The 23,410-nt window shown below is 41.4% G+C and overlaps 1 protein-coding gene and 1 long non-coding RNA gene across 5 annotated transcripts in view; one reads left to right on the forward strand and one right to left on the reverse strand.

The window, feature by feature from the left end:
• Positions 1-23,410, forward strand: part of AIG1 (androgen induced 1) — a 494,204-nt gene that overhangs the window by 368,763 nt on the left and 102,031 nt on the right. The window contains exon 4 of one of the 4 annotated variants that reach the window (XM_077289206.1): positions 9,325-9,787. The exons of the other annotated variants lie outside the window; for them this stretch is intronic. Coding sequence (XP_077145321.1) covers positions 9,325-9,423 — 99 coding nt within the window. The 3' untranslated portion in view covers positions 9,424-9,787. Of the gene's footprint in view, positions 1-9,324; positions 9,788-23,410 lie in introns of those variants that run through there. 4 annotated transcript variants of the gene reach the window in all.
• LOC143807547 (uncharacterized) overlaps positions 20,886-23,410 on the reverse strand; it is an 85,467-nt gene continuing 82,942 nt past the window's right edge. Inside the window, exons 2-3 of the long non-coding RNA XR_013221761.1 lie at positions 21,413-21,569; positions 20,886-21,322 (exon numbers count right to left, since the gene is read on the reverse strand). This is a non-coding gene — a long non-coding RNA (uncharacterized LOC143807547). The remainder of the gene's footprint in view (positions 21,323-21,412; positions 21,570-23,410) is intronic.

Raw genomic sequence — 23,410 nt, forward strand, 5'->3', positions numbered from 1 at the left:
CATGTAAAGCTTCTGGGTGCACAAGGGAGAAATGTGATTTTTATAGTCCATTTCTAGATTCATGTCAGGACAAGTTCATTTAATGTTCCAGAAAGTAATTTTGTTAGCACAAGGCTAGGTGAGGAGGCTCTATATGCACATATTGCCTTGTTTAGTCTTTGGCTTGAAAATAATATACATATTGCAATGAAAGCGAAGGTGGGATATTCCCTCCTGATGTACAGTCAAGTCCAGAATTATTTGGACTGTTGCTGAATTTTCCTAACTTTGCTGTTATACTACATAGTACAATTGGTTTGAAATGAAAATTAAGCCATCAGGATGTTATTAAAAAGACTTTCACCTTTAATTGATAGCAGTTGATTTTGACTGATGGTTAAATAAATGTTAGGCCCATATTATTACAAAATAAGGGATAATCACTTGTTTTCACTCCTGTGAATCCCACACCGAGTGCTCCAGTGATGATGATTAGCTGCAAGGGTAAGTCGATTGAAATGCTGCATTATCAAAAAATCTCATGATGCTCTGCTCCAGATATCTCACTGATACAGCCAATCACCAGTTTCTCCGGATAGCACAGTTATCACCACAAGGGCGACCGGCATTGGAGCCACGGGGGTAACAATAATCTCTTTTTTTTCACTGGCTCAAAATTTATCAGACAAGCTGCATAATTATACATAAAAGTATAAATTTTTGCAGTATGCAATGTTTGAATATCACCAAATACTGAGTTTCTTCCCTTGAGATGCTTTATCGGTCCTCTACTGCTGCCAATGTAACTGAACATGCAACACACCTTGTATCAATCAATCAAAAGTACATGCAAATGTAAAGGTTTTGGCACCCCAAACCCTTGGGCCATTTTCCATTTTTGCGTTTTTGTTTTTTGCTCCCCTTCTTCCCGGAGCCATGAATTTTAATTTTTTTCAGTCAAAATGGCCATGTGAGAGCTTGCTTTTTGCGTGACAAGTTGCACTTTTGAATGACACCATTGATTTTAACATATTGTGTACTGCAAATGGGGAAAAAATTCCAAGTGCGGTGAAATTGCAAAAAAAGTGCAATTCCACACTTGTTTTTTGTTTTTTTACATGTTCACTAAATGCTAAACCTGACCTGCTATTATGATTCTCCAGGTCATTACAAGTTCATGGACACCAAACATGTCTAGGTTCTTTTTTATTTAAGTGGTGAAAAATACAAATTTTGTTTTAAAAAAATCGCCATTTTTCGAGACTTGTAGCGTCTCCATTTTTCGTGATTTGGGGCTGGGTGAGGGCTTTTTTTTGCGCGCCAAGCTGTTGTTTTTATTTACACCATTTTGGTATTTGGTATATATACGATCTGTTTATCACCCATTATTGCATTTTATTGCACTGTAGCGGCAATCAAATGATGTTTTGACATTTTTTCTTGTTACACCGTTTAGCGAAAAGGTTAATCCTTTTTTTATATTGATAGATCAGGCAGTTCTGAACACGGCGATTCCAAATATGTGTAGGTTTGATTTTTTGTTATTATTTTATTTTGAATGGGGCGAAACTTTTATATATTTTTTATTTTTGTTATATTTTTTTAAAAAAATTTTACTTTCCGCATGCTTCAATAGTCTCCATTAGATACAGATTGGGTAAATTTCTGCTCTGCTGAATCACTAGAATTCCAGAATTATTAGTACATGTGGCTTTATTATTCTACGCGTTTCAGAGTTCAAGACTCCTTCATCAGGAAACACCACAGGAGACAACTGGTTGTTATGCCAACCCATCGGTGACCCGTGATCATGTGACGGGGTCACCAATGGGCAGGATTTCCGGCTTGTTTGCTGGAAGCGCAAGTTAAATTTCAGAGATTGACAGTGGCATTTAATGGGTTAACAGCCATGGGTGGATCGTGATTCCACCCTCGGTTGTTAGAGGCACATCAATGGGGGGGAGTGTGACATGGGCATATTACTACACCCAATGTCGGTAAGGGTTTAAAATTACTGATATTATTAACAGTTAAGCGAGTAGAAGAATAAATGATCTCTAAAAGGCATAAAGTTAAAGATGGCACATTTCCTTTGTATTTTAAGTAAACAAAAATTGTCATTTTTTACATTTTAAAAATCCAAAAAGGAAAATAGGCTAATGCAAAAGTTTGAGCACCCTTGGAGATTTGTGTGCTCAGATAAATTTGACCAAGGTTTCAGACCTTATTTCACATGTCAGGGTTATGGCTTGTTTACCATCATTGTTAGGAAAGGCAGGTGATGCTAATTTCCCTGCATTATAAACATCCCACCTCCTCTAACCTTGTGCCAAAAATACATCAGCCATTGGTTCTTCTATGCACCTGCCTAGCATTCTATAAATGAAAATGGTGAAGGCCCACAAAGCAAAAGGAGGTTATAAGAAGATAGCAAAGTTCCCTTTCCTCAGTTCAAAATGTAACTAAGAAATGGCAGTTAATAGTGCAGTAGAGGTCAAGATAAGGTTTGGAAGACCTAGCAAAATTTCAGTGAGAGCTGCTAGTAGGATTGCTAGAGAGGCAAATCATAACCCCTACTTTGCTGCAAAAGACCTTGAGAAAGATTTAGCAGACTCAGAAGTTGTGATACATTCTTCTACTGTTCAGAGACACCTGCACAAATATGGCCTTCAATGGCAGAGAGAACATTTCACGGGTTGAGGGAAGAATAAATTCAATGAAATTCCAACAAATTCTTGATTGAAACATAACACCATCTGTAAAAATAATCCTAAACACTCATCAAAATCCACAATTGACTAGGCACAAGCTGAAAGTTTTACAGTGACCCTCACAGTCCGCTGATCAGAACATCACTGAAAATCTGGCTAGACCTCAAAATAGCAGTGCATGCAAGACGACCCAGGAACTCTGTCTTGCTCAAGACTGCCAGCACAGCTAGGTGTCAGGTTACACAACCTATAATACTCTTAGGAGAGAGTGGGCGAGTGAGTAGCAGAATGAAAAAAACAGGGACAGAGACACAGTAAGATCATGATGAGCTAACTAACAAGTCCTTTACCGCACCTGAGAGCTGGATTCACATCTACACAGCTCAGCACATATGTATGATTTTTTTCTATGGTGCAGATGCTTCTTTCTGCGTGCTAAGGAATTGAGAACAGGAATACATCCCACTGTGTAGTACTGTGTGCTGTGCTTATTTTGAAAAGTTACTTGAAAGTTCAGTTACTCTTTAAGAAGCTGACGAGTTGCGTTTGTGGTATGTAATGATCATTAACCTTCTCTACTGTGACCTACAGACCTATCAGTTTTGTAACCTTTGACTAAACCTGAGCAGAATGTATAGTGTCATGCTCTTCATAATTCATCCTGCTCCTTCTATCTGTATGCATATCATCAGTAAGCACCAAATAACCCATGCCATTGACAGCAATACATATATTACACTGCCTTTGTCACGTTCATCTGTATGTAGCCTCTTGTTATAAAACTTGGCATGCTTTCTTAGATGTGTTTTTGCAAAGTCTAACTCAGCCTTTCTGTTCTTGAATGTTACCAACAATTCGAATCTTGCGATAAAACCTCTGGATTTACATTTCTGGCGGCGTTTTTGATTGCATACTTTGGCAATGATACTCCTACCTTCTTAAATAAGTTTCTGACTTTAATAGATATCATGTTCTTTCAGGTCTTTTGGTGGTAGTAAGCTTGTGTTTTCTACTGAAATCAAAGATGTGATAAAATAAGAAAGATGGCACATACATACATTTACATTTGGTGCTTGAAAGTTTGTGACCCCTTCAGAATTTTTTTTTTTAATTTTGCATTAATTTGACCTAAATCTACCTCAGATTTTCACACAAATCCTAAAATTAGATAAAGCATCCAATCAAATTAATGAGTCACAAATACTCAACATCGTTTTTGTTGTTGAGAAAAATAATCCAGTATCACATGTCTATGAGGGGCAAAAGTATGTGAACCTTTGCTCCTCGTGTATTGAGTTAACCTATTGTGCAGCAATATCTGCATCTAAACATTTCTGGTAAATGTTGATTAGTCCTGCACATCGGCTTAGGGGAATTTTAGTACAATTTTCGCTGCAAAATAGCTTCAACTCTGTATTGTTAGAGGATTTTCTCCCATGATCTGCTTGTTTCAGATTCTTCCACAACATTTCTGTAGGATTAAGGTCAGGACTTTGATTTGGCCATTAAAAAACTTTAAACTTTAACTTATTTTTCTTTAACCATACTATTGTAGAACGACTTGTGTTCTATTGGTTGCTGTCTTACTGGATGGCCCAAATTGTCTTGTGATTCAGTGCATGGACAAATGTATTTTTTCTTTATAATTATACTAATAATATTACTGGCATAATTCAGAATTCAGTGTTTCATCAATGATGGCATGTTCTGGCACAAACCATGATAATACCATTAGCATGTTTCACAAATTTTATAAGATTTTTATCCTGTAATTTAGTCTTGCGCTTTCTCCTAACATAATACTTCTCAAGTTCTATATTGATATCATGTGTCCTCAAAACATTGTTACAATAGCCTTCTGTTCAGGTGATCTTTAGCAAAATGCAGACAGACATGAGTGTTTATTTTGGAGAGTAGTGGCTTTATCCTTGCAATCCTACCATGTGCACCATTGTTGTTCAGTGTCCTCCTTATGGTGGACTCATGAAGAGTAGTATTAACTAATGTGAGAGAGGCCTTTAGTTGCTTAGAAGTTAACATGGGTTCCTTTTTGACCTTGCAGACTATTATATGCCTTGCTCTTGGAGCGATCTTTGTGGGTTGACCACGCCTGGATAGGCTAATGATGTGGTATTGAATTTCCTCCCTTTGTACACAATCTGTCATTTTTAAGCCATGTTTAAAACTGGTTGTATTGGGAATTAATCAAATTGTCCTGTGTAGTGCATTTAAGAGAATTGATGCAGCATGCGAGAAGTCTTGTAGACGGGAGATGGAAGTGTGGATTATTGAGGATGTTAGCCTTAGGTCATTAGCAGAACGGGGAGGAGAGATGTAGGGTGGTGTTAAACCAAGGAACACTTTGTTAGTAAGCGTGAGAAGTTTATATTGGAGACAGATAGACAACCAGACCAATGACTGGCACAGGGTAGAGGCATCGGTGTAGTGGTTGGAAGAGAATATGATGCTGGCTGCTGCATTCAGAACGGTTTGGAGAGGTGTTGTGAATTTACCTTTTGGCTCCCTCTAGTGGCTACTAGTGATTTTACTCTGGGTATGTCTATCATCCCTTGTATGCTCACCTGGGTCGTTAGGTCAGGGGTGTTGCTATATAAGCTCCCTGGACCTTCAGTTCAATGCCTGGCAACGTTGATATCAGAGCTAATCTGTAGTGCTCTTGTCTACAGATCCTGGTTCCTGCTTGATTAAGCTAAGTCTGCTTTCTTGCTTTTTGCTATTTGTTTTTGTTTGCATTTTTTGTCCAGCTTGTACATAATCTGTATCCTATCCTTGCTGGAAGCTCTAGGGAGGCTGGAGTTCTCCCCCCGGGCCGTTAGACGGTTCGGGGGTTCTTGAATCTCCAGTGTGGATTTTTTAGGGTTTTTGTTGACCATATAAGTTATCTTACTACATTCTGCTATTAGTAAGTGGGCCTCTCTTTGCTAAACCTAGTTCATCTCTGTGTTTGTCATTTCCTCTTACCTCACCGTTATTATTTGTGGGGGGCTTGTATCCTGCTTTTGGGGTCTATTCTCTGGAGGCAAGAGAGGTCTTTGTTTTCCTCTTCTAGGGGTAGTTAGACCTCCGGCTGGCGCGAGACATCTAGCGACCAACGTAGGCATGTTCCCCGGCTACTTCTAGTGTTGGCGTTAGGAGTAGATATATGGTCAACCCAGTTACCACTGCCCTATGAGCTGGATTTTTGTACTTCGCAGACTTGCTGATATCTCTGAGACCCTCGCCATTGGGGTCATAACAGTTTGCCAGGCCAGTATTAAATGTTAAATGCATTGCAGAAGCGGGATTATAAGAAAGAAAGTTCTGAGTTTTTTTTTCTCTCTCTCATTTTTTTTTCTTTTCCCCTTTACCTCTGAGTGGCTTGTGTTTGCTGCAGACATGAATGTCCAGACCTTGATTACAAGTGTGGACCAGCTTGCTGCTCGTGTGCAGGGCATACAAGATTATGTTATCAGAAATCCTATGTCAGAACCTAAGATACCGATTCCTGAACCGTTTTCCGGAGACCGATTTAAATTTAGAAATTTCAGGAATAATTGTAAATTGTTTTTGTACCTGAGACCCTGTTCATCTGGAGACTCCGCTCAGCAAGTAAAAATTGTTATTTCTTTTTTACGGGGCGACCCTCAGGATTGGGCCTTCTCGCTGGCGCCAGGAGATCCGGCATTGGCTGACATTGATGCGTTTTTTCTGGCGCTCGGTTTGCTTTATGAGGAACCCAATCTTGAGATTCAGGCAGAAAAAGCCTTGCTGGCGATGTCTCAGGGCCAGGACGAGGCTGAAGTGTTTTGCCAACCGCCGCCGCGGTGTGGTTCCCCGACTTCGTGTTGGGGATTTGGTATGGCTGTCTTCTCGATTTGTTCCTATGAAGGTCTCCTCTCCCAAATTTAAGCCTCGATTCATTGGTCCTTACAAGATATTGGAGATCCTTAATCCTGTATCCTTTCGCCTGGATCTTCCGGTGTCGTTTGCCATTCACAACGTATTTCATAGGTCCTTGTTGCGGCGGTACGTTGTGCCTGTGGTTCCTTCTGCTGAGCCTCCTGCTCCGGTGTTGGTTGAGGGCGAGTTGGAGTACGTGGTGGAGAAGATCTTAGATTCTCGTCTCTCCAGGCGGAGGCTTCAGTACCTGGTCAAGTGGAAGGGCTATGGTCAGGAAGATAATTCCTGGGTGGTCGCCTCTGATGTGCATGCGGCTGATTTAGTTCGTGCCTTTCACGCCGCTCATCCTGATCGCCCTGGTGGTCTTGGTGAGGGTTCGGTGACCCCTCACTAAGGGGGGGGTACTGTTGTGAATTTACCTTTTGGCTCCCTCTAGTGGCTACTAGTGATTTTACTCTGGGTATGTCTATCATCCCTTGTATGCTCACCTGGGTCGTTAGGTCAGGGGTGTTGCTATATAAGCTCCCTGGACCTTCAGTTCAATGCCTGGCAACGTTGATATCAGAGCTAATCTGTAGTGCTCTTGTCTACTGATCCTGGTTCCTGCTTGATTAAGCTAAGTCTGCTTTCTTGCTTTTTGCTATTTGTTTTTGTTTGCATTTTTTGTCCAGCTTGTACATAATCTGTATCCTATCCTTGCTGGAAGCTCTAGGGAGGCTGGAGTTCTCCCCCCGGGCCGTTAGACGGTTCGGGGGTTCTTGAATCTCCAGTGTGGATTTTTTAGGGTTTTTGTTGACCATATAAGTTATCTTACTACATTCTGCTATTAGTAAGTGGGCCTCTCTTTGCTAAACCTAGTTCATCTCTGTGTTTGTCATTTCCTCTTACCTCACCGTTATTATTTGTGGGGGGCTTGTATCCTGCTTTTGGGGTCTATTCTCTGGAGGCAAGAGAGGTCTTTGTTTTCCTCTTCTAGGGGTAGTTAGACCTCCGGCTGGCGCGAGACATCTAGCGACCAACGTAGACATGTTCCCCGGCTACTTCTAGTGTTGGCGTTAGGAGTAGATATATGGTCAACCCAGTTACCACTGCCCTATGAGCTGGATTTTTGTACTTCGCAGACTTGCTGATATCTCTGAGACCCTCGCCATTGGGGTCATAACAGAGAGGGAAGAATTTTAGTAAGAGGGAGACCAATTAGTAGAGAGTTGCAATAGTCCAGATGAGAACGAATAAGAGCAACAGTAAGAGTTTTTGCAGAGTCACATGTATGAAAAAGTCAAATTCTAGAAATGCTTTTGAGATGCAGCTTACATGAGCGAGCCAGTGATCGGATGCGGGGAGTCAATGAAAGGTCTGAATCAAATATGATCCCAATACAGTAAACATGTTGCTGCGGAGTAATGGTAGAACCACGCACAGAAATGGCACGGATATACAAAGTTGTTATTTTTTAAATTATTATTATTATTGCTATGCTTTGCTTATATAGCACTAACATATTCCACAGCGCTTTACATACATTATCATTGCTGTCCCCAATGGGGCTCAGAATCTAAATTCCCTATCAGTATGTCTTTGGGATGTCGGGGGAAACCCACACAAACACGGGGAGAACATACAAACACCTTTCAGATGTCGTCCTTGGTGGGATTTGAACCCAGGACTCCACCGCTGCAAGGATGCAGTGCTAACCAGTAAGCCACCATATTAAAGCATATTGTCACAACATACATACAGATATGTAATATACACAAACTTAATAATATTCTAATCAAGAAGATGGAGAGCAACAAACACAAATTATACTTAGAGAGGTTGTCAGCATTCAAGAAAGTGGGCACTAAACTGCTTAAAATATCTAAAATGTGCATTTCCAAGGTTGACAGCTCATGCCGCTGAGCTCAGTGACTGGCTCGAGCGGTGCTGTACGCTTTTGATGTGACTTCACCCCTGCAGTCAAAACTCCTGGATCGGAGCAGTGGCGAGGTGCTGAGGTAAAGAATGTGAGTACCTTCAAAAGTTTTAAGGAGACCATTAAGCCTTAGGCTTGTTATACTGAATTTTCATTCTAAACAGTTAAAGGGTCTCCTTTATTTCCTGAGAAACCTTGGTGTTCTTCACAATAGCTTTGCATTGCAGGTCAACCTCTGTTTACTTGTATGGGAATGACCTGCAGTACTAGAAATAAAAATTACACTGATCTGGGGAAATATAAAAGAACCATTCCCTAATTCTTGGTAAGCTGATAAAACATACATAACTAGTTCATTAACATATATTTATAACTGTTACCAAATTTCCATTCCTTATTGCAGTAAAAGAAGTTAGGTAGACAACATATAACCAGACATGCACAGCAAACAATGCATTATTATAGACAAACCATAGACATCATGAATAGCAGGGACATTGTATTTGGCATCCAGTTAGTAAATTGTTATTATATAGCTTCTTTAGAGTAATAAGGAAAAGAATATATTTAATTATGCATGTAACAAATGTGATACGCCACAAGAAAGTTAAGACATTATCTTCTATTATTTTAAACCCTTTTTTGTTTGATTTTAAAATGAATATGTACAATATGTAACCATTATATTGCAAGAAAGCACATTTTCTTTATGTATCTGATAAGCTGGTTATTTTCACAGCATGTTTTTACATTAATAAGATCAAGACATTTTGCTGAAGTTACTCCATAACGCTCCAAATGTTTTTCTACAAATATTAGGTTTGGCTGACGGCATACCGCAGCTGTGTGAGAGCTGGCATACCTGACAGTGGTAGTGGATCAATGGCAACAGCGCACTGTTGGGTTGGACAGAAGTGAATTCTCAAAGCCGCTGCAGTTGAACTGCAGGCCAAAAACAGCTTGTCCTCACAAAACTGGACTTATTGTCATGAGAATGTTGCACTTACTCTCCAAGACTGTTGTGGATTTCATGTGCATATAAATAATTGTGATGTATTTCATGGAAGTATGTTTTATATGACTTTGTTTTATAGTGATACACTCCATTAAACATGTTATAACTTGCTAGATGTAGTATAAAGACTACATAAAAAGGTCATTAAAGTTCTGCAAATAGTAATGTTTTGTTTTTTTCAGTCCATGTAAGGAACTTTATTAACTTACGGTATGCTGTTATTATGCCTCATAATAGAATATATGAAAAATTTAGGGAAAAGAGTATTTCATAAGTAGACACTTGAATAAAATAATGATGACTAAAGCTAATGCCATGGCGTATAAAAATTCCACTTGGAATTTGATTGGATGATTGCACTTCCCATTAATGGTGTCGGTAAAATGACAAATTACCATGTCTGCAGTTATTATCTGAGACCACTTTCTGCCCCCTGTAGATGATCTGTTCCACCCCCTAAAGGTGCTGCCAGGCATCATAAAATCACATAATAATAATACATTTATTTATATAGTGCCAACACATTCCACAGAACTTTACATGTTACTTATTAAAATGGTTTGTGGGCAGACTTCACTTCTGAATACTTGCCTAATACAAGTAAAAAAAACTCTTCTTGATCCAATTCTTCTAAAATTAAAAAGATACAACTTTGCCATGAGAACTTCTTCTATCTGTCCTCTTGTTAGCATGTTACTGATATATGACATACTGGTACGTCATATCTCGTGTCTCTGGCACATCAAGCCCATATCTTTCTCGGCATATGATGTCTGATTTAATTGATGATGGCATGATCACCCATGATAGCCTGAGGTCTGTACTGACAATTCTTCTGTGAAAGCAAGCCTGTAGCTAGTGGTCATAGGAGATCATAATTTTCACTATACATAGCAGTGCTGATGCCCTGCTGTGTATAGCACAAGTGATCAGAAGGATTGCAGTCCCCCTGAGGGGATTATTATTATTATTATTATTTATTGTTATAGCGCCATTTATTCCATGGCGCTTTATTACCGTATATACTCGAGTATAAGCCGACCCGAGTATAAGCCGACCCCCCTAATATTGCCACAAAAAACTGGGAAAACTTATTGACTCGAGTATAAGCCTAGGGTGGAAAATGCAGCAGGTACCGGTGAATTTCAAAATTAAAAATAGATGCTCCATACTGTTCATTATGGCCCCATAGATGCTCCACATAAAGCTGTGCCACATATAATGCTCTGCACCGTTCATTATGGCCCCATAGATGCTCCACATAAAGCTGTGCCATATATAATGCTCTGCACCGTTCAGTATAGCCCCATAGACGCTCCACATAAAGCTGCCCCATATATAATGCTCTGCACCTTTGATTATGGCCCCATAGATAGCTGTGCCATATACAATGCTCTGCACCTTTGATTATGGCCCCATAGAAAGCTGTGCCATATACAATGCTCTGCACCTTTGATTATGGCCCCATAGATAGCTGTGCCATATACAATGCCCTGCACCTTTGATTATGGCCCCATAGATAGCTGTGCCATATACAATGCTCTGCCCCTTTGATTATGGCCCCATAGATAGCTGTGCCATATATAATGCCCTGCACCTTTGATTATGGCCCCATAGATAGCTGTGCCATATACAATGCTCTGTACCTTTGATTATGGCCCCATAGATAGCTGTGCCATATACAATGCTCTGCACCTTTGATTATGGCCCCATAGATAGCTGTGCCATATATAATGCCCTGCACCTTTGATTATGGCCCCATAGATAGCTGTGCCATATATAATGCCCTGCACCTTTGATTATGGCCCCATAGATAGCTGTGCCATATATAATGCCCTGCACCTTTGATTATGGCCCCATAGATAGCTGTGCCATATACAATGCTCTGCATCTTTGATTATGGCCCCATAGATAGCTGTGCCATATATAATGCCCTACACCTTTGATTATGGCCCCATAGATAGCTGTGCCATATATAATGCCCTGCACCTTTGATTATGGCCCCATAGATAGCTGTGCCATATATAATACCCTGCACCTTTGATTATGGCCCCATAGATAGCTGTGCCATATACAATGCCCTGCACCTTTGATTATGGCCCCATAGAAAGCTGTGCCATATACAATGCTCTGCACCTTTGATTATGGCCCCATAGATAACTGTGCCATGTACAATGCTCTGCACCTTTGATGATGGCCCCATAGATAGCTGTGCCATATATAATGCCCTGCACCTTTGATTATGGCCCCATAGATAGCTGTGCCATATACAATGCTCTGCACCTTTGATTATGGCCCCATAGATGCCCCATAGATAGCTGTGCCATATACAATGCCCTGCACCTTTGATTATGGCCCCATAGATAGCTGTGCTATATACAATGCTCTGCACCTTTGATTATGGCCCCATAGATAGCTTTGCCATATACAATGCTCTGCACCTTTGATTATGGCCCCATAGATAGCTGTGCCATATACAATGCTCTGCCCCTTTGATTATGGCCCCATAGATAGCTGTGCCATATACAATGCTCTGCACCTTTGATTATGGCCCCATAGATAGCTGTGCCATATACAATGCTCTGCACCTTTGATTGTGGCCCCATAGATAGCTGTGCCATATACAATGCTCTGCACCTTTGATTATGGCCCCATAGATAGCTGTGCCATATACAATGCTCTGCCCCTTTGATTATGGCCCCATAGATAGCTGTGCCATATATAATGCTCTGCACCTTTGATTATGGCCCCATAGATAGCTGTGCCATATATAATGCTCTGCACCTTTGATTATGGCCCCATAGATGCTCCACATAAAGCTGTGCCATATATATAATGCTCTGCACCGTTGCCCCATAGATACTCCACATAAATCCGTGCCATATACAATGCTGCTGCTGCAATAAAAAAAAAAAACACATACTCGCCTCTCTTGCTTGCAGCTCCTCAGCGTCCCGTCCCGGCGTCTCTCTGCACTGACTGATCAGTGGAACGTGGACAGGTGACTATGAGATACTTACCTGCTCCCGGTGTCCCTGGCTCCTTCTGCCGGACAGCTGGTCGGGTGCCGCAGCCTTTTCCTCTGTCAGCGGTCACCGTTACCGTCATTAGAGGAATGAATTTGCGGCTCCACCCCTATGGGAGTGGAGTCCATATTCATTTCTCTAATGAGCGGTACCATGTGACCGCTGAACAGGGGACGAGCTGCGGCACCGAAGACCGTGGGACGGGCAGGGGGAGCGCCAGGAGCGCCGGGACTAGGTGAGTATGCGACACGCTCTCTCCCCCTCACCCGCCGACCCCACCGCCGACCGTGACTCGAGTGTAAGCCGAGAGGGGCACTTTCAGCCCAAAAATTTGGGCTGAAAATCTCGGCTTATACTCGAGTATATACGGTAATTAATGTAAAAAAAAAGGGTTATTAAGAATGTGAAAAAAAACACACAAAAGTTCAAATCACCCCCCTTTTGCCCCTTTAAAAATAAAACTAAAAATACACACATTTGGTACTGCTGGGTACATAAAAGTCCGATCTATCAAAATATAAAATAAATTAATCCGGTAAACAGCGTAACGAGATAAAACAAATCAAAACACCAGAACTTTTTTGGCTGCTGCAACACTGCAATAAAATGCAGGTGATCGACGCATCATATCTACCCCAAAATGATATCAGTAAAAATGTTAGTTCAGGGTGAAAATTGAGAGACTTACCAGTCTCGGAAAATGGTGACACAAGCAAAGGTTTTTTTCCCTCACAAATGTAAAATTTGTCACCACTTATCTAAAAAAAAGCTATATATGTGTGGTATGTGTGTAATCTTTCTTATCTGAAGAATCATATTGCCAGGCCAGTTTTACCATATAGTCAGGAGACTTTTTTTTGAGGTCTTGACTTTGACTGGGCCATTGCAACACACTGATTTTTTTTCAGCCATTTTCATGCAGATTTCCTGGTTTGCTTGGGATTATTGGATTATTTTCTTGTTTCATTACCTATTTTAAGTCAAACTTTATTTTTTGGTAGCCTCACATTTGATTCTAGAATACTTTGGTGTTAAGAAAAGTGCATAGTCAACTCAAAAACTGCAAAATGTCCAGATCCTTTAGCTACAAATCAAGTCCAAATCATCATTGTTCAACCACCATACTTCACCATTGGTATGAGGTGCTTGTGCTGATATGCTGTTTTTGTTTTTCAACAGAAATGGCACGACCTTATGGCCAAACATCTCAATCAAAAGAAATTGTACCTGAAGTCCTCAGATACAGCTTTGTAAACTTTAGCCATACTGCTTTGTTCTTTATACAAAGAAAAGGCTTTCTCATGTCAACCCTTCGAAATAAGCCATTTTTAGCAGAAGCACCAATACCACCATTGGCACCAACCGTATGGGCAATAATACCATTAAACACAGGCCGCAATTGGCCTCATTAGCCTTTGGCAAGCGTATTAATGGAGAGGAAGAGGAGACCATTATGGAATATATGGCACGTCACTTGTCACAGCGGGATGATGTTATATCTAACAACGACACTGTCAGTTTAAGTTGGTGTTCTACACAGAATGATTGGTCTGATGACAAATGACTAAGAGGGATAGTTTTTTGACCCTTTTAAAAAAACAACATGAAAAGTCTGTGAGTGCAGTGTGTTATTAAATGGGCTGTTTATTACTACAGGGCTATGAACCGTTTCTGTGGTGAGGGCACTTATACAAGGCCCTAGGAGACCTCAGATTGTTAGACATCTTTTTAGTGTAATTGGAACCCTCAGTTTTCAGTAAATGTATTAGCTGTGAATCCATTGTTTTTTATTTTGCCAAAAATAGCAAATTGAAATGTCAAAATATTTGATCTCTGTAGGTCAGGCATTTTTAAAAAGATGTATAGGATTATTTTACTCCTTGTATTATCCCTGTAAAAATTGTCAAAATGTGAAAACTTGATTTTTTTTGTTGTGTTAGAAGGGTTTTTCTTTTATAATACAATACTAATAACAGATGTAATGTATTTTAAATATTGAATTACCAGACTCATGATTTCATGGGTAAAAGTGTACATATAATAGGAACAGGCATGCATGATGTCAAAATTGTTATATAGTTTCTGAGGAGATAATATCGAAGTAAAGAAGTTTCTTTTCTCTCTAAAACAAGTGTCTGTCTTGGTCTGAGTGCCCTAGTCAGCCGTACGTTTCCTTACCTGCAGAAATATGGCTTTCATGGAAAGAGTCATCAAAAGAAAACCTCTCCTGTGTCCTCATCATAAAATTCAGCATCAAAAGTATGCAAAAGAACATCTAAAGAAGCCTGATGCAAGCATAAAGGGAGAAGATACAGATTAGATATTAGAAAAATTTTTTTGACAGTGAGCGCGATCAGTGAGTGGAACAGGCTGCCAAGAGAAGGGGTGAGTTCTCCTTCAATGCAAGTCTTCAAACAGGCTGGACAGACATCTATCTGAGATGGTTTAATAAATCCTGCATTGAGCAGGAGGTTGGACATGATGACCCTTGAGGTCCCTTCCAACTCTAACATTCTATGATTATATGATAATACCATCTGTAAAAAATCTGAAGTTGAAAAGAGGAGAGCTTCTACAAATGGATAATGATCAAACCCACAACAGACTACCTCAAAAGGCACCAGCTGAAGATTTTACAATGGCCCTCACAGTCCCCTGATCTGAACATCATTGAAAATCTGTGGCTAGACCTCAAAATAGCAGTGCATGCAAGACGACCCAGGAATCTCACAGAATTGGAAGAATATTCCCAGGAAGACTGTATGAAAATCCCTCAAACAAGAATTGAAGGACTCTTGGCTGGCTACAAAAAGCATTTACAAGCTTTGATACTTTCAAAAGGTGGTGTTATTAGGTTCTAACCATGCAGGATGCACAAACTTTTGCATCGGCCCATTTTCCTTTTTGTAGCTTTTAAAATGTACAAGATGAAAATATATATTTTTTGCCTAATACTCAAATTAAATGTGTCACCTATAACTTTAGGCCTTTTAGAGATCATTTCATCTTCAACTTGCTTAACTGTTCTCAGTAATAGTAATTTTGACCAGGGGTGACCAAACTTTAAATGGCACATGTACATTGTACTAGTGCATAAAACGAACCAGACCAGTACATGATATGGACTTTTTCAAACTGGCCTTAGGTCCCGCTGGAAAATTGCTGTTGCTGACATGCGCTGTCATATATGTTAATATTGGGTCAGTATGGTGTCCGTTGTGCATATGGACAGTACAAAGACATAACATACAGGGCAGCACTATGGCTCAGTGGCAGCACTGTTTCTTTGCAGCGCTGGGGTTCTGAATTGAAAACTCACCATGGAAAACATCTGCAAGGAGTTTGTATGTTAAAAAAAGTTTAGTGTCTGCTCACCACTTCCCAGAGTGCGCGGATACTGCTGTGCAGCAAGTTTTTCAGAACTTGAAAGGAATAAGTCCAGCGCTGTAAGCCCATAAAATCCATTTTCTTTTATTCCATAGCTTCAAATAACATTAAAACAATTAAGCCATAGTCCAGACATTAAAAACATATGCGTTACTTTCAACGCAAAAACGTGTGCATCTTATGGCAAGGATCTAACAGTAGACTGAACATTTTAAACTAGTTCACAATTCAACACCAACCCACCAGATCCGGCTACCTAATAGGGACAGCTGTGCAGAGAAACCTGATAGGGGATTAACCCCTTACAGGCCAGGATCATATATTACATCAAATATGTGATTCTCTATTCATAATGGTAAATCAGATCCTATCTGAAATTGATGCCATGCGGGACCCTGGTGTTTAGTTGATAAATCCACCATGTTTGCCGGCTTATCAGTTTTCTTTTAATATCCCCACCTCTGGCTGGAATTTTGACCTTTTCTATAGCTGATACCTCAAAAGCAGACACATCCCCCCATGACTATTAATAAAATGTTTTGAAATTGCTGTGCAAATTGCCTCTTGAGAGAAAAAGAGGACTTGAACTCTATAGCGCCACCTGTTGGAAGTAGCGATCCTACGAGTGATCCCTCACCAGAGCGAAGCATGAGAACTGACTGATTTGGCTAGGACTCGTTAAAGGGTTGATTGTGACTTGTAGGATCGCTACTTCCAACAGGTGGCGCTATAGAGTTCAAGTCCTCTTTTTCTCTGAAGAGGCAGTTTGCATATTAACCCCTTTCTGACCTCAGACGGGATAGTACGTCCGAGGTCAGATCCCCTGTTTTGAACAGCTGCCCGCAATAGCGGCGGGTGGAATCGAGATTCACCCGCCGCTATTAACTAGTTAAATGCCGCTGTCAAATGCTGACAGCGGCATTTAACTAGCGCTTCCGGCCTCCGGCCGGAAATGCGCGCATCGCTGACCCCATCATGTGATCGGGAGTTAGCGATGTGTTGCCATAACAACCAGAGGTCTCCTAGAGACCTCTATGGTTGTTGATGCTGGATAGCTATGAGCACCACCCTGTGGTCGGCGCTCATAGCAAGACTGTAATTCTACTACATAGGAGCAATCTGAGCTTCGCTCCTATGTAGCAGAGCTGATCAGGCTATGCCAGCTTCTAGCCTCCCATGAAGGTTATTGAAGCATGGCAAAAGTATAAAAAAAATGTTTTAAAAAATATGAAAAAAAAGTAAAAGCTTAAATCCCCCCTTTCACCCCATTCAAAATAAAACAATAAAAAAAATCAAACATACACATATTTGGTATCACCGCGTTCAGAATTGCCCGATCTATCAATAAAAAAAGGATTAAACTGATCGCTAAACGGCGTAGCGAGAAAAAAATTAGAAACTCCAGAATTACGTTTTTTGTCACCGTGAAAATGCATTAAAATGCAATAACGGGCGATCAAAAGAACGTATCAGCACCAAAATGGTATCATTGAAAACACCAGCTCGGCGTGCAAAAAATAAGCCCTCACCCGACACCAGATCACGAAAAATGGAGACGCTATGGGTATCGGAAAATGGTGCAATTTTTTTATTATTTTTTTAAGCAGTTTGGAATTTTTTTTCACAACTTTTAATGACCTGAAGAGTCAAAATGGAAGATAAGTTTTAGCATTTAGTGAACCTAGCAAGAAACCTAAGCTAAAAAATAGTGTGGGATTGCACTTTTTTTGCAATTTCACGGCACTTGGAAGATTTTTCCCGTTTTCTAGTACATGACATGCTAAAACCAATGATGTTGTTCAAAACTACAGCTCGTCCCGCAAAAAATAAGCCCTCACATGGCCATATTGTCAGAAAAATAAAAAAAGTTATGGCTCTGTGAAGGAGGGGAGCGAAAAACGAAAACGAAGGGGTTAAGTTTCCCAGAGGAGCATTGCATGGCGAATAAGCCTCCTTACCTTGATGAGCCAGAGCTGGTATGTCACTCTCCACAAGGAGAAATCTTACCCCTTAGGCCGGCGTCACACTCAGCATAGGGAAATACGGTTCGTTTTTTTACGGCCGTAATACGCAGAAAATATCCAGAAATAGTGATCTGTATGTAATCCGTTGGCAAGGTGTGGTCGCGTATTTTGCGCATGTAATGTTGCGTATGTAATCCGCATGACATCCGTACTGCATTTTTTCCATGCAACCTGACAAAATGGACATTTAACGGTTTTGTAACCTGAAATTAATTTAAATCAGCATCATCAACCCTATTTAAGCCCTCTACAACAGGTGGCACCCTCCCATATGCCCATTTTGTGGTTATGCATCTGTTGGTGTGTTGTGGTAACGTTTGCACCATGTCTGACCTACTGCACTTCACCCCAACTCAGCAGGTTATGTTTAACTGGGTCTTGTTGCGTCGGTTTGGGCAGCCATACCCTGTGATTGTTGATCCGCGAAGGAGGAGAAGAAGATTGTGGGTGCATCCTCTTTTGACCCAACGCCTCACTAAAGGCCATTTTCAGAGGCTCTATACAGCTCTGCGGGCACATCCTGATAAGTTCTACCTATACTGTCGAATGACAATACCAACATTTGATATCTTTTTGGAGACAGTACGTCCAGGACTCACGTATCAGGACACCAGGATGCGAAAAAGCATATCCACAGAGGAGCATCTTCTCCTTACCTTACGGTATGCATTCAACATCCTCACATACTGTAAGTTGATGATGTTTTTTTTCAGGGTTGTTTGCTAGCAGCTATTTGAAAATATATGTGTTAATTAGGACAAAACCACAATATAAATATGTATTTTTAATGTTCTACTTATGTACCCTAGGTAAATATAGATTAATTTCATTGATATTCCTGTGTTTTTTTATTAAACAACATACTTGTGCTTTTTCATGTTTTGTCTAAACTATTGTTACCTAACTAATATGAATTTTTCTGTCCTTTCAGCTTCCTGTCAACTGGATTGTCTTATGCAGGACTACACCAAAAAAGGAACAATCCAAGAAAAAACACCAAAAACAGGCAGAGATGCTTACCTGTCTGAATAGGCCTCAATACTAATGCACAAGCAGGATGCAGCGGACCCAAATGAAATAGCAAATGCACAGGTGCAATACCTGATGAGACAGCCAGCCTTCAATAAGGGTTTGGCCGTGTGGTTCTGTCCTTTCAGCTTCCTGTCAACTGGATTGTCTTATGCAGGACTACACCTTGAGTTTCTCAATGGGCGGTCCACGATTTCTGGCATTGTGCACTCAACATGTAGTGAAATATGGGCAAAACTACATGAACTTGTCATGCCTGAGCCAAAAATGGCTGATTGGCTCAAAATAGCCCTTGGGTTCAATGACACTTGTGACTTCCCACACTGCATTGGAGCTCTGGATGGGAAACATATCAGGGTGCGTAAGCCGCCGAACTCTGGCTCCCAATTCTACAATTATAAGCAGTTTTTCTCTGTAGTTCTGTTAGCTGTAGTTGACAGTAACTACAGGTTTATAATTGTAGACATTGGGGCCTATGAGCGTACAGGATCAAGGGTGTTCAATTTGTCCATTATGGGTCAGCGGCTACGTGAAAACCAGTTTGTCCTCCTACCACCACAACAACTCCCAGGCTCCCATGCTGAAGCAGTGCCATATGTTCTTGTGGGAGATGAGGCCTTCCAATTGAAAAGGAATGTCATGAGGCCTTATCCCAGGCGCAACCTGGATCACCGGCTGCGTCTTTTTAATTTGAGGCTTTCCAGGGCACGTAGACTGATGGAGTGTGCCTTTGGGATTGTGTGTGCCAAATGGCATCTCCTCCAGTCTGCCATTCAGCTGAGTGAGGCTACTATTAATGAAGTAATTAAAGCGTGTGTTGTTTTGCACAATTTTACTAGACTTCATGATTGCCCCTCATCTGCTATTGGTGAAGAAATGTTGCCCAATGTGAGTAGGCCTACACCACATGGCCCTCCTCCGCGCTATCCCCTTTCTGGAATAAAAGTGAGAGATATTTTCACAAATTATTTTGTTTCTCCTCAGGGTGCTACTCCCTGGCAAGATTATGCTGTTTCTCAGTTGTGATTTTATTATTTTCAAAATATATTATCACCATAAAATATCATTTTTCTATAGAAACTGTACTCTGTGTGTTGTATTTACTTAATTACCAGATGTTTACGAAAATAGCATATGTGTGATGTAAGAATGATTGTCCCACAGACGTCAATTGGCTTTTGACTACATTTTTTACTTATAGCAAAAGCCTTTTGTTGTTAACTTTAAACCATATTTGTTTCATATGGCTTTGTATTTTTTTTTTTTTTTTACGAACAACAGAACAAAGTGCTATTACAGCACAAAGTTAACCAAAACATGGTTAGGCGGCACAAATATAAACACGAAAAACTTTTGGTTACAGATTTCTGTACGTTGGTGGAGGTGATGGCGGAAGCTCAGGGTCCTGCTCAGGTGGCCTTTGTTGGGCCAATTGTCCTTCACCCTGTGTGGATGCTGTGTGTGGCGGATCCAAATACAGGCCTTGATCATACTGGCCAGTTGAGTATTGGCCATAAGGGATTTGACTCTGGCCCTCATGCTGCTGAAAATATTGCCTGGACTCATAGCCACCCCCAATATGGCCATGTCGTCCAAACCCAGGTTGGGACCAGCCTACAGCACTGGGTCTGGAAAAGTGGGCATATTGGGAAGGTTGGTTGTAGGCTGCCATATGGTACGGTGCTGGCCTTGGTTGATTTTGAGTGGGGAGGGGTTGAGGTGTAGGCACACGTGGAGGAGGTGCTTCAAATCCTGATTGACCATGCACCTGTTGAGTTCGTGGAAGGCGCAAGAGGTTATGTGGTGAAAGCTGCCTTCTCTCAATAATTTCAAAAACCTCATAGGGGTTTATTTGGGAAGGTGCATAAATCAATCAGAATTTGAATACACCCTCTCACACGTAGCCTCACCTCACGGGGAAGGGGACGGAGGTACCGGGCCAGGCTGTGAGCAAAGGCCTTCTCACCATCATCCGTGGTTGCCCTGGCCAAATAATTAAGGACCCCAGCATCCACATTCCTGCTACTGTCTTGCAGCTCTCTCCTTCTGCGGCCTCTGCGTAAAGGCACAGCTGCCTGTGGGGAGGACACCAGTGGGACAGTAGGCCTGCTGCTGTGTCCATGCTCTTCCTGGCTCACAGGATCTGGTGCTGCTGAGGGTGGTGGTGCTGCAACTTGGACACTTGTTGCTGGATCTTGGGATGCGGAAGCCGATGGTCCAGGAAGGATGGAGGTAGAAGAGGCCAAAGATGGGCCTGCCACCTCTTCTTCTAAACCGGATCAATCACAACCTCCGAGTCCGACCCGGTCTCCCTCTCAGTGAGGTTGGACTGTGTTCTGTTGTGAAATTATTAAAATTAATACCCCTAATTAAGAGTTGAGTCAATTGCTAACATATGTTTATTGTGTTGTGAGGTTTTTACTTACAGTCTTAGATCCATACTGGGATCCAAAAAGGAAAGCCGATCATAGTATATATACTTTCTCTTTTTTGTTGGAGCTGCTGACCCAATCCTTGCCTGCTGCTGCCTTTCCCGGCGATATTGGTCCCTGATGCTGTGCCATCGTGTCATAACATCTTCCACTGCAATGACATGGTAATAAATATTCTATAAGCTCATTCTGCACATTGCTTAAAACAGTTGGCATTGATTGATCAGATTTTAACGAGGCTAATAAAATGCCTTCTTAAAGGGAACCTGTCACCTGAATTTGGCGGGACCAGTTTTGGGTCATATGGGCGGGGTTTTCGGGTGTTTGATTCACCCTTTCCTTACCCGCTGGCTGCATGCTGGTTGCAATATTGGATTGAAGTTCATTCTCTGTCCTCCGGAGTACACGCCAGCACAAGGCAATGTTGCCTTGCGCAGGCGTGTACTCCGGAGGACAGAGATTGAACTTCAATCCAATATTGCGGCCAGCATGCAGCCAGCGGGTAAGGAAAGGGTGAATCAAACACTCGAAAACCCCGCCCATATGACCCAAAACTGGTCCCGCCAAATTCAGGTGACAGGTTCCCTTTAAATGAAGTTCCTAAAGTTAAAATAGCTTAAAACCCCAAAAACATTATACACAATAAAATGAAACAACACAAGGACAGGGTCCACTCCCCTCTGTACCAGTCTGGCGTTCCCAAAAATAGCACCCTACGCAACATCTATATTATCTCTGTACGGAAACCCTTTCTCATGTTCAGCATCTTTGTTTTTGCTCAAAAATACAAAAACAATAAATACCAGACTAAGCCAAAAAATAATCTTCATGAAATCATGTAGGTAAAGCATTTTTCAAGGTTAATTAATGTCGCAACATGAGTGTACTTACAAAGTTGTGTCTGCACCGCACGTGTGCGTTGGTCAAAATCTGGGAATAGGATCCCACAGATGGTCCTCCAAGCTGCCTCTTTGCTGGCCCGGTTTGAATAGTTGGGATCCCGCTGGTCCCATATTTCAGGCCTTTCTTGGACGAGGATGAGGAGCATATCCACATTAATTATGGATGCCATGCTGCTTGCAACTCCGTGGAGGCGAGCGCCAGACTTCCGGGATGTCTGTCTGGCTTTTTCAGCTAATTAGCATGTCTGAGCTTCCTGATTGAGGGCTTGGCACAATTCCTGACACCTGGAGATGTCTGGCGTATTTCTCACAAGTCACACTGCTGGTCCGTGTGTAATCCGTATTTTTCTCGCCCCCACAGACTTGCATTGGCGTATTTTTTGCGCAATACGCTGACAAATGCAGCATGCTGTGATTTTCTACGGCCGTACAAGACCGTATAATACGGATCAGTAAAATACGGCAGATAGGAGCTGGGCCATAGAGAATCATTGGTCCGTGTGCAATGCGTATTTTATGCGCCTCTCATACGTCTTGAAATTGCTGAACTTTTATTAATGATTTTACTAGTAGCATCTGAGAGGTGAAGCCTTATCCTGATTTTTAACGGACCTCCTGTGCAGCCGACATACTGAGGGTCACACAGAACGCATCGCACAGTGTACACCACATTACTTGTGTTGCAGTTTATATATGAATTAATCATATACTCTTTTTTATTAGCACAAGAGACAAAAGTTTTAGTGTTTTCCATAAACTTGCAACAAGTTCATACACTGTGGCCGCATTTGTATGATCCTCTGGTACTGAGTAGTGTTGAGCATTCCGATACCGCAAGTATCGGGTATCGGCCGATACTTGCGGGTATCGGAATTCCGATACCGAGATCCGATACTTTTGTGGTATCGGGTATCGGTATCGAAACAACATTAATGTGTAAAATAAAGAATTAAAATAAAAAATATTGCTATACTCACCTCTCCGACGCAGCCTGGACCTCACCGAGGGAACCGGCAGCGTTCTTTGCTTAAAATGCGCGCGTTTACTTCCTTCCGTGACGTCACGGCTTGTGATTGGTCGCGTGCCGCCC

The sequence above is a fragment of the Ranitomeya variabilis genome, chromosome 2, assembly GCF_051348905.1.
Source record: "Ranitomeya variabilis isolate aRanVar5 chromosome 2, aRanVar5.hap1, whole genome shotgun sequence".
Classification (NCBI taxonomy): Eukaryota; Metazoa; Chordata; class Amphibia; order Anura; family Dendrobatidae; genus Ranitomeya; species Ranitomeya variabilis.